Raw genomic sequence first — 12,293 nt, 5'->3', positions numbered from 1 at the left:
TAAGTTAGTTGGTGCAGCTTTAGAGTCGCAACAATATAATCCACCTGATTATCACAGTACATTTCAAGAAATTCATAATACTACTCCTTATTAAAGGTTACAAGGTCAACAAACCAAAAAAAAAAAACAGGAGTACAGACACTTGAACAAAGAGAGTACTCCACACTTTCAGGGACCAGGGGCCTCTTAATCCATTCAGAAGTACCTTATCAGTGTAAACTAGTAGATAGAGACTCCTGCACATCAGAACCCGCAGCTCTGTAGGAAAGTTACTGTTGCTCATCAATATGTCAAACATTACACATTATAATAAAAGGCTTTATGGTAAGGGACTAATGACTTCTATGATCAAAACGTCGAAGTGACAATGAGAGTGAGAGAAATTTATTTTTTAACTACTTCATTGGCAATGCGTGGTTTCTCTTGTTTTGTTTCCAGCTCTCCAGCACCCCTGCTTCCACAGTGGCCTACTAAGTGCAGTATGCATGGGTCTCTTGCCTTGAGGTGGATTTTGCTATTAGAGAAGTTATTTAAATGTTGTAAAAGCATAAAACTGTCATCCCCAGTTTTTTATTAAATGGCACCATTTGAACAAGCCATTCACAACTATTCATTGGTCTGATGTTACAAAATTAGTAATGATTCAGTAGCTGCTTTAATTCTGACTCTGGTTATCGGCCACGACAGCCTGGCTGGTATTGTTTTCACCTTCTGAGTCTTTGTCCCTGTGTGTGTGTGTGTGTGTGTGTGTGTGTGTGTGTGTGTGTGTGTGTGTGTGTGTGTGTGTGTGTGTGTGTGTGTGTGTGTGTGTGTGTGTGTGTGTGTGTGTGTGTGTGTGTGTGTGTGTATACCATCATGGCAAAATGTGGTCCTGCAGACACCTACTGTGGCAGGAACTACCACAGAGCCAGTTTTGATTACTTTGGCAGGTGCTTATCTAACAACAATTTTAAAGCAATTGACATTAAAAGCACCAACTAAATATTTAGACATTTTTCATTTCATTTTTCATTTCATCGGTTAGCAGTAATACTAACTGCCACACTTTGATGTTTCAATGGTACGTTACTCCAGATTTTCTAAAGTGGATGATATTTTGCCAAGTTAAAAATCAAGCCAACATGGCACAAGATACGGAAAAGTAACAAACAGTCACATTCCTGTCCTACCGGACTATGGGAAGCTTGGTAAAAGGCACCGGAGGGAGCTTCAGGCCATCAGGAAGGGTGATGACCTCCATTCCACCGGGACACTTGGAGGTGTAGTTCTCTAGACTCTGGGTCACTTCTTTTTTCTCTATAAATGTAGAAGCATATAACAGTACGAAAATCATTGAGTACATGGCCATAAAGAAATCTATAGATACAATTACCCACAGACCAGACAGTAACAATTAAGACTTAACACAATTCCCTTTAAACTTCCCCACACCCAGACAATTTGAGCACTTTCTCCACCAGAGATTTTATCTTTGTGTGTGATATAAATTAACCAGACATTAATGACCTGTGAGGTGTCTCTCTTTTAGCAGTATGAGCCCCAGCCTTCAAGTAAAATTATAATTTTTATTGCACCATCAATACCTTTTGGGGGAACATTACTGCTCACCCAGCTGTAGAATTTACTTTGGCTGTGCAACTTTCAAGAGTGTCCAAAAAAGGGAGCGGGACATTGACTTGCAAAGATTTCACACAGATCTATAACCCATCATAGGAGGACATTAGGAAGTGTTATCATAGCCTGGTGCTTTTCTCCACTTTGCTATACATTCAATTTAAAAAAAAAAAAAAAAAAACAACTGTTCACAGCTGTTCTGTAAAATATACTGGAAAACAGACTGCATCCTTACTGCATGATCCAAAAGCTGCCTAAGATATATACTGTCCATATGAGACAAGATGCTTGTATTAACAGCTAAAAAGAGTCCAAGGATTTTATGTCCTCTAGCAACAGTAAAAACTGTCCAACTAAACTGTCCAAACAAATGCAACATTCAGCGACAACATTAAAACCGAAATACTGTATAGACCCGTTCAAATACAGAAATAAGTACAGACTGGGAGCCACAAACCCACCACTAGTAGATCAGAGTGAAGACAGAAAGGGAAGAAATAACAGAAGTAAGGTTAGAGTGAAGGAATGGGAGGAGGAAAAATGGTAAAAGGAGGGCATAAAGTGAGATAGAAATGGATGGAGGAAGGAACCAGAGGGATAGGGAAGAAGCATAGAAGGAATAAATAGCAAGAGATGAATGGAGTGATAGCTCAGTTGTCCTCCCGGCTCACAGCTTTCCTGATTAATGACATATTTGTCCATTTTTTTTTCTTGTGTGCCATGTCTGAGCATTCACACCAGCCAAGTGTTTAGGGGCCATTCCAGGACACAAAGCTGTACAATGGTTGTGTGCTCAAAGAAAAAAGTCATTTCTGTTTAAATGTGGATTTTGTACCCATAAAGTATTTGGCTAAGAACAGAATACAATAATGACCTAACATTAAATGTTTAATTTCTTCCACTATGAATAATACAATCAGCATGGATCCTTCGAAGTAACTTAATTGAAAGTAGGATCAATGAAATGTAATGAAATGTCAACAAAACACCATCAACAAACAAGATTTTAATCAGACTTTTTAAACTATGAAAAGCTTGTTTTTATTTTTATTTTTTTGGTTTAACAAATCATTATTCATATTTTTTGACTGATGCTGGCTCCTTTCAGTTTTTTTGGTCACTTAATGTTCGGTACCAGAGGAACCAGTATTATCTCCTTTTAAATTTGTTGTGGCGAAGGTGTTAGCAAGTCGCTGACTATTTACACATCCAGCAAACAGAAGCAAACATTAGCATTCAGCAGAATTAAAATATCTGGCTCTTTAGCCGCTAAATATGGAGCTAGTTTCTTGCAAAAATTTAAGAAACAAAACATGTTTTGCAAATAACCTACGATTCCCTAACAAATACAGTGTGGTTTGCAAATACAAAATGTACCAAACAAACAAATACACAACATCCTACTAATAAATGAAGGAATCTCTGTCTGTCCTTCTATTTTCTTGGCAACCACTCATCCAATCCACTTCAAACTTCACGTGTTTATTGCTGAGGACTTGAGGGGATGCGCAGTGTCGACTGTCAAAGTTTTTGGATGAGCAGTTCTCGGGAAACGTAAAAAGAGAAACATTAAACAACAGTTGGTTTGGGCGGGGGCGACTCATCTACGCAGCCAACGTCAAGGATAGGAAAACTGTGCGTCGCACAGATGGCTGCGCCCAGGCAAAGCATGGACTCCCTGGAAAACAAGCTGCACCTACAAAACCTCATACAGAGCCCCAACTTCTGCAAGTTGGAAATGGCCTATCACGGTCACTTGAAGCGGAAGTGTTTTGTGTTTTCGACGCAGCGACAGCAAGACATCACCATTTGTTTACTTTTAATCCCCAACCAAGCAGGATATATTAGGATTATTAACAGGCTGAACAAGTAATATACGCACTGCTGCTGTTATGATAACATAATGTTACAAATACTGATTTGATCCATTACTATTATAAAAACATAGATAAGTGCAACTTTCAGGAAAAACAAAATACATTTTGAACAAATTTGATTTATTATAGTTGACATATAATGAATAACACATTGTTGTTGGTATGCAGTGAGACTGTCGTCAAAAGGTCAGGTAATGTGATCACCAACAGCTTGTATCATTTACTGAAATGATGAAGTCCAGAAAAGCTGCAACCTAGAAAACCCTTCCAAATGAATGCAGATTATAGGACTTCAGGATCGGAGCTGGTCAAATGATTGATTATTACAAAAAGCACTAGTTGTTAATCAAAAATGGGTATGTATAGTAATACAGTACATTCAAATAATTATACAATAGTATGTACCAATTAATTACTTGAGTCAGCTTATCTAATCAATAAAATCTACAGGTCGAAGATGTAACATCTTTGAGCATCTGTGTCTGACCATCGCCTTTACGTTTTTGCGGTGTATTTGGCACCATTGGCATTAATTGGCATTGGCATTAATTGTCTTCGGCTTAGTCTCTTAGCTTAGAACACACTGTCCACATAAGCAAAGACACATTTTAACACTTAACGAAAAGGGAGGAGAAAAGGGGCAGCTCTTACTATTCACGTAGTTCCTCAAACAACCTTTTGTCTCATCTCCAAGTGTCAATCGTCAAGAGGAAGAACAACAATTGAAGTCAGGATGAAAGGCAGCATGTGTAAAAGTTTGCTCTGAATCCTCTTCTCTGAAAACTGAGCTTACATCACCATATTGTACAACTGAGGAGTGGGAGTCGGATACTTTTGAAATTTCAACCTGTTAAATCTGCCTGTTTCTAGCAACCACTTTATTAACCACTTTCAAGAGCTTGACGTGACCAAAGATTAATTTCTGAATAAACAGTGAAATAATACTCACACCATACAAATTAGTCTGACAGTAATGAGAGGGCTCAGGTATTCTGACAGCATCTTTTGTACTTAGCCATATTAATGCCTCACAATTTGTCAGGATTGATCTAACATAATTCCTAAAGCAGCAGGTGTCAATTGAGCTCGTTTTGAAATTGTTTTGCAAGCTTAACCTCCATGAAAAGGAGTATAATATGTGGTGGGATGGTGTGAGGGAAAATCTGTAAAGGGCAAACGATGTATTGATTCATTTGTAGATGATGTACCATAACCACAGTCTTTCACTCATGCTGTGATTCAAAAAATGTTCCATTTTCCTCCCTCCTTGCTTTCCTTCTTCGTTGATGTGTCTAGTCTCTGCTGTTTCCCCAAAATAAGGCTTTCGATGCATCAGTCGCAAAGACCCCGAGTCAACTCACATTTTGAGAGTCGATTCACTGCACTTTTTTTATTTTTTTATTTTTATTTTTTTAGCTCCCTCATAGTGAACAGAGCAATGCAGGAGCAAAAGTGGGGCAGGCCGTAAACTTTACAAACGGAGTACTGTCTTAAAATAACCACAGAAATTACTTGTGATGATAGTAGACAGGGGTAATCGAAACGGATGGTAGCATAACACCAGACAGTGCAAGGCAGCGGCAGCATGACTCCTTTCTGTTGGCCACTCTGATACACTCAGCTATGGTGTCTGGCTGACAGCACAGTCAGCAGCCCAGGAAGAGAGACACGCCAAAGTGTGATAGGATTTCATAACTGTGCTATGATAGAGATGCAAAATTTTACTTTCTCTTACTTTGTGGAAATGTGACATTTTCACATTGCAGAAATTAAAACGGGAGTTTTTAGGTAAAACATGAGAGTCATGTACAGGAGTATGGTGTGGAGCAGCTAAACTCACGGAACAAGTGAAAAGGAGTCAAAGATATAGTTGTAGATAAGGTGTAATGAAGAAGAGACATCAGTAAAAATGTGTGTTTAGAAAAACAAAAACATACTAAAAGAAACACCATGAATCAATAACAATAAACAACCATAACAATATTAGTTTCATTTTATTCGTTTCTAGGCAAATGTATCTGTGTGAATGGACCCCAGGAACAATTAATGCTACAGTTGAAAAAAAAAAAAAATCCTTGTAGACTGGGCAACTAATGTGACCTTAATCTTTCTGGTATGAATTTCACTATTTAAAAGTAAGCAAATATCAAATTTATCAATCTTTACAAAAACTACTGCATTCATTGGTACGACATGTTGACTTTTTCCTGACCAAGGAACACTCCTTCCTGTTTAATTTGGCATTGTTTGTTCCTGCAATGGTGGGAGGACAGGTAGTACAAAGTCAGGTATTGGCATTTTGGTGAAAAAAGTAATTACCATTGTTGTCAGAGTAAACATTGAAATCCACTATCTCAGTCCAATGCAAATCAAGTGTTGACTTGGTGATTAGGCCTGCTACTGCAATAAAATATTTGCTGCAAATGTACACTATTTATTGTAAAAATGTAATGTATGTGATAATAGCAACAATGTCAGTAAAGCCAATTATTAAAGAGATATTTGAGAAATTTGGTTCTTTTGCACCCACATAAAGATGGTGGACTAACAAGATATTAAAGCAGCAGATGCCATTATATCCTGAGTTTGAGCTCAAAAGTAAAAAAACACTCAATAATTCATAAGTGAAAACTTTTCTGTGGAACTCGAAATTGTGGCCAAGTGCACCCTCTTTGCTTTAATTGTCTTTGTGAAATGTCTAGAACTTTATTGGAGTCCACTTTTGGCAATATGACTTGATTGGACATAGTTACAAAAAGGCACGCACCTGTGTACAGTATATAAGCCAGTCTCACAATTTACACTCCATTGCAGGACAAAAACCAAACCAAGAAATCCAACTAACTCTCTGTAGACTTCAGCTATAACTTTCTGTGGCAAGGCATAGATCAAAGCAAGGGTATAAAAGCTCAGAGTGTTCCCAGGAGCACAGTGGCCTCAATAATTGTGAAATGGAAGAAGTTTGGAACCACTAGGACTCTTCCCAGAGCTGGCCAAACTGAGTAAGTGAGCAAGAGGGACCTTGGTCTGGGAGGTGACCAAAAACTCAACAGTCACTCTAACAGAGCTCCAGAAGACCTCTGCAGAGATGGGAGAATCCGCCGGAAGGACGACCATCTCAGCAACACTGCATCAATCAGGCCTTTATGGTAGAGTGGCTGGCAGAAGCCACTTTGAGTAAAAGGCATATGACAGCCCACCTGGACTTTACAAAAAACAGCATTTAAAGAGGTCTGAGACCATGAGGAAGAAGATTCTCTGGTCTGATGAGACAAAAAGTGATCCCTTCGAGCAGAACTCCAAATACTATACAATTCCTATGGTGAATCATGGTGGTGTCTGCTCCAGAAAACCTGCTCCAGCGAAAACCTGATCACCTTTCAGCAGGACAATGTTCTGAAGCGAACAGCGAAGACGACACTGGAGTGGCTTCAGGACAAGTCTCTGACTGTACCTGAGTGGCCCAGCCAAAGCCCAGACTTAAACCCCACAGATCATCGGTGGAGAGACCTGAAGATGGTAGTTCACAAGACACTTCCATTCAAATCTGAGAGGATCTGCCAGGAAGAATGGGATAAACTGCCCAAATCAAGGTGTGCAAAGTTTGTAGAGACTTACCCAAGAAGACTCAAAGCTGTGATTTCTGCCATAGGGGTACTGTACTGAATTAAGGGTCTTTTGTAATTGAGAGATTTCAGTTTTTGATTTTTAATAAATTTGCAAAAAATTCTAAAAACCTATTTTAACTTTGTAATTATGGAATATTGAGTGTAGATTGATGGGGAAAACGCCAATTTTATCAATTTACAGTCAAAACTTCAACACAATAAGGTGTGTAAAAATGAAGGAGTCTGAATACTTTCTGAAGCCACTATATATCAATGTCTATTGATACACTGAGAAAACATGATGATCAGACTTTCATATCTCCAGAATGTGAATTCATCTTTTAAAAAAGAGACATCATCTGCAACCCCTAGACAACAATATGTAATTACTGCAAAAGTGAAACGAGCCATTTCTGCCTTATGATGCAAGACTCTGGTCATCGCAACGGCACAACAAAAACATCAAATATTTTTCTGAGGATATAAGTGTGTTTTGCTTATTTATAGCTCAAGAGGATCAGTAATTGGAGGTTAGGGATAGTTTATCCATCACCAAATCAATGGATTTAATACACAGACACGTATTCTGTACCTGCTGGAGAAATTCTGGCCAATGGCCTATGAGAATAATGACGCTAATGAAATAAAACCAGCTGTCAAGTTTTCAAGTTTTCCCACATATCGTACTGTATCAGTCCCTTCATGATTTCCCATGTGTTGGGAGCTTTAGAGTTTAGAAACACCTGACACCCAACAATCACAATGCAATTACAACGCTGTTGTTTATCTGGCAGATCGGAAAAGGTAATAACAGGTTAAATAAAGAACATCAAAGTAAAAGTGTGTCTAAATTCAAAGTTGTGATTGATGAAAGAGAAATAGTACGTAAACTCCATAGTGATAAGGGGACAGTGTGCATGCTCCATCAGCTTTTCAATGATCTTAGAGAATCCTGGGGCTTTAAATGCAAGACTTAACATTATGGAGGCATGTGAAGCCATGATTCAGAGCCAGGGGGCCTTTGCTGTAAATTGCACTGAGGCTATAAGCCAGTGGGAAAAATGACACTAAAACCTTCACCTCTTTACAGACACCATCCCGAATTTAAAAGGCACCAGGGATGACATTTGTTTCAATTCAACATTGGGTATAAACCCTTACACATTTAAGAAGACAATACAAAGCAACAAATGCATAATAATGATGAATTACCACTGAAGTTTTTTGTAACATTGCACTGAATATTTGAAACATACTTCTAGAGTAAAAACATTTTTAAATGGTTTGAATCTGCTTTTAAGGGAAGAATAGATTATTCCAACGCTGCAAATACATCTATATGTTACAATCTTTCATTCAGGTTTCAGAGTTTTATTAGCATAAATTTGAATATAAACCATTCGTTGTAGTCATCCAGTTTTAAACAGACCTTAGTTAAAAGTGCGATTTGAGGTTATTTTTTTAATTTTTAGGTCTTATTTTTATTTAATTGTATTTCCATTTAACCTGTATTTCCCATTCTCTAAAGATTTCACAAAATCAATAATAATTTTAAACTTTTCTACAAGCAGTGTATATCTGTGCATATCTATTAAAGGCTGATGAGTTTAAATTATTTTTCTGAGTCAAAATTATTCACCTTACAAAAAAGTTTTAAAAATATGTTAAGATTTTTGACTGAGATCTCTAACTAGTTGCACATTCCAATTTGTTTCAAATGTACGCAGTTCAGTGGGAACAAGTGATTACTCATGACATGTTCCCATTCACCCTGCTGCTCCTGTCTTCTTCACCTTAATGTTTTATGTAGTGTTTTTTCTTACTCTCACTTGTCAAATGTCCCTCGCTGATGCAATTTTCTGAAGCAATACTAGAATCAGCTATAATTAGCCCTACCTGGTCACCTTGTCATGACCCAGAAGAAAAGCCTTTGGGAGCTATCTTAAATTCTAGTGCTGCTAAAAAGGTGATGGCTTTCATAAAACATTTAAGCTATGTTTCTAATGATAACAGCAAATACTTGAAAAGGTACAACCAGTCTCAGAGATGCCTCTGAAAAGACGCAAACCAATTCAGAGATGAGGGTCCTGTGAGGGATGTGGTGACATTAAAACAGAAAAGAATGGCAGATGGCATTCAGCCTAAAAGAAATGGGTTTTCTCATTACAGTTGCAGACAGTGTAATCAATATTTGCAAAAGATGAGCAAGACTTAAGCAACCAACACTAATAGGTGATGATATCAGAGAGACAATATCTTGAGCTCTTCTAATCATCTCTGCCTATTTTTAGTTCCCTTTCAATTAGACTGTATTTTATAGTAAGTCCAACAAATTTAAAAAAAAACTGCTGCACACAATTAAACGCGTGTGCTTTGAATACCACCCTTGTGGTTACCAGAGACATATATTCATTATCAGTGATGAAGTAAGTTGTTCCATCACATCACCCATTGTTATGTTTTTTAAAATTTCCTCAGTTTTTCGAAACTATAGTGATCTGCACTGCCAGATTAGCATCCAAGGGGTTGCTGGGATAAAAATTTGTTGTTGGGCCCCTACTGACCCTCACTGTGCATTGAAGTTTCATCATTTCCCCAAACTCCCAAAAACCAACTGGTACTCTAGAGATGAAATGATTAATTGATTAATCAAATAGATGATTGGCAGAAAATTAATTTGCAACAATTTAGATATTTATCTTTTCAGTGATTTTGTTAAGCAAAAAAGTTAAAAATTCACTAGCATCAGCTTCTCAAATGTTAATATTTGCCAGTTTTCCGTGTTTTCTGACATTTTGTACACTTAATTATCCATCTTAATCAAGAAAATAATAGTCAGATGCACTGATAATGAAAATTGTTTCAGCCGTACCGTACTCTTATGTAATACTACCTTTCCCCAGATTTTCTGTGTGATAATTACTTGACACAAAAAAATGAAGGCAATCTCATAAAACACATCATTAAAACAAATGCGCTCAATATAAACTAAAACAATGAAGATTTTTCCACAGGGCCCCTCTCCAAGACCAGGCCACAAGATGGAGTACCAGTCATAATTGACGGTACCACAGCCTTCTGCCGGCGCAAGCAATATGCACATGGACAAAAAAAAAAAAAAGGCCAGCAAAAACCTTACCACCCTTCCTGACCACAACTACTTTGTGAAGCGTTTCTCCACCGTGTCAGCTACACAAGCAAAATAAGGGAGTAGACTGGATGTAAGAAATCCACCATCTGCCACTGATATAAATCATTCCACAGTGTGACAAATTAGTTGAGAAGAATCAAGCCACAATTTCTCACTAGGCAACCTGTTGAGTTTAATTCTTGTATCTGTTTTCTCTTGAAGTACCTGTTATTAAAATCAGCAAAAGTCTGATAAAGTCTCTTAATTACATTGTGATTCCAAATACAGTTATGGTCAAGTAACACTTCTATGTGTGTTCACTCTCTCTAGCTTGCCCACATGGGTCATGTAAAGAAGGCCTGGTTTCCGTGGGGGGGATTAGAGAAACCTGATTTCCCCATGTCCATTTCCTCTGGAGAACACAGATTTCTTGGCCATGTATACAGGTAACCAGGTTCAAATAAGCTTTCAAGTATGCATGTGCATGAAATAGACTTCGGAAAGGGGAAGTATCAGAGCGGTTGGATTAAAGGGTTGAGAATGACACAAAGCGATGCGTACTTGGATTTAAAATAAGTCCGACTGAACTGTAACCTTTCCTGACTTCCCATATGTGCACAGGAATCCCACTTAGAACAGAGCCTGCTGTTATCTGCAGCAGAGCCATAAACGTTCTTTCCTGCCCAGCTCTATTCTATGCTTGACATATACACACACAAACTCAAGCACACATCAAAGGGGACTTATTCCACTTGAGATACCTACAATAACCTTTCTGACATCTTTAATATCCCACCGCAGACGGGAAAAGAGGCAAAGGAGGGCACCCAAACTGCAGCAGGCAGCACCCTGAGCCCAAAAAGTTACGCAAAGTCAATATGAAGTGGTATTTTATTGTGGCAAAAACCCCGCTCAAGAGGTCACCTTGCAAGGTAAGTTTCTCCAGTGACAAGATAGTCGGCAGCAGCAGTAGTAATTACATCATTCAGTAGTGTCGATGTAAGGCTGTAGATAGTATAATTATTCCAGCAGGACTGTTTCTAAGAAGGCTTGTATACGCAGCGCCCTAAACACAGCCGCAGAAGTCCCTTTGCTGATGTTTAATATTTCACACGGTAAGCTTGCTTCATGTTCTTCATACCTCTTCTCCCTCCCTCCCTCTATTCTCATGCTCCGTAGCCAGCCGAGGATTACACTGGCCTCTATTGTGTGGCCAGTGGACCATCCTGCTCACGCTGCTTCAGTAAAATCCCTATCTCCTGGCTGCACAGGATTTCTGCTCAGAGCACAATGTTGCACTCGTGCCAGGAAAAAGCTGGCTTTGTTGTGCATCGCATACTATTAAGCACAAGGTATATTGCCGCAATCACCGAAGGAAAGGGTGGCTGTTTGTAGATTTTTTTTAAGTCTGGGAATGAAGCTGGAAGCACCTCACAGGGTTTAAATTCTATAATAAAAAAATCTAAGTGGAATATTGATACTTTTCAGGCTTCTTTCTGAGTGTTGGTTGTAGGCTGACCTTGATCAGACAGGAAGTCCAGCATGGTCTGCAGCAGGAAGGACAGGTGGCGCACAGACAGACCAGGGTTACCCATGCGCCGCGAGGCGTACACCAGTTCATGCAGGAGGCGCATCTGTACAGCAGCCCAACCTTTGTGCGTACCTGGGAGAGAGATGAGAGAGTTCACACTCACAGCACTGACAAAACTCATTGCTGACATCTAATGTTACACAGCTGTCAAACCAAATTAGTACAGAAGCATCAGTGAAATCTGTAGAATCGCACTGACAGGGATAACTTCAAGACATTGTGTCCCCATATTGAACGAATCCAGGATGGGAAAAAACGCTTCCTCATTTCAAAATATACTGTAGACTAATATTTGTAAGAGATCAACCTATGTACAGGGACAACTACTTGGCTCTAGATTCTTCTGTTTTACTATACCTACCCTACCAAACTGTTCTAACTTATTTTAAACCCTGCTTTTTTCATCTACACTGTAAACCTTGTGTAAATTAACTATTTCAAAAATAAACTGATAGTTAGATAGATAGACAAAT

The 12,293-nt window shown here is 38.6% G+C and overlaps 1 protein-coding gene across 7 annotated transcripts in view; it reads right to left on the bottom strand.

The window, feature by feature from the left end:
* trappc9 (trafficking protein particle complex subunit 9) overlaps nucleotides 1-12,293 on the bottom strand; it is a 206,214-nt gene that overhangs the window by 177,835 nt on the left and 16,086 nt on the right. For all 7 annotated transcript variants that reach the window (XM_040121713.1, XM_040121717.1, XM_040121715.1 and 4 more), the window contains 2 exons: nucleotides 11,749-11,892; nucleotides 1,170-1,296 (listed from right to left, as the gene is read on the bottom strand). In XM_040121713.1, coding sequence (XP_039977647.1) covers nucleotides 1,170-1,296; nucleotides 11,749-11,892 — 271 coding nt within the window. The remainder of the gene's footprint in view (nucleotides 1-1,169; nucleotides 1,297-11,748; nucleotides 11,893-12,293) is intronic.

Source organism: Xiphias gladius, chromosome 24, assembly GCF_016859285.1.
Source record: "Xiphias gladius isolate SHS-SW01 ecotype Sanya breed wild chromosome 24, ASM1685928v1, whole genome shotgun sequence".
Taxonomy (NCBI): domain Eukaryota; kingdom Metazoa; phylum Chordata; class Actinopteri; order Istiophoriformes; family Xiphiidae; genus Xiphias; species Xiphias gladius.
Note: the sequence above shows the minus strand (reverse complement) of the source record. Positions and strands in the feature narration are given on the sequence as shown.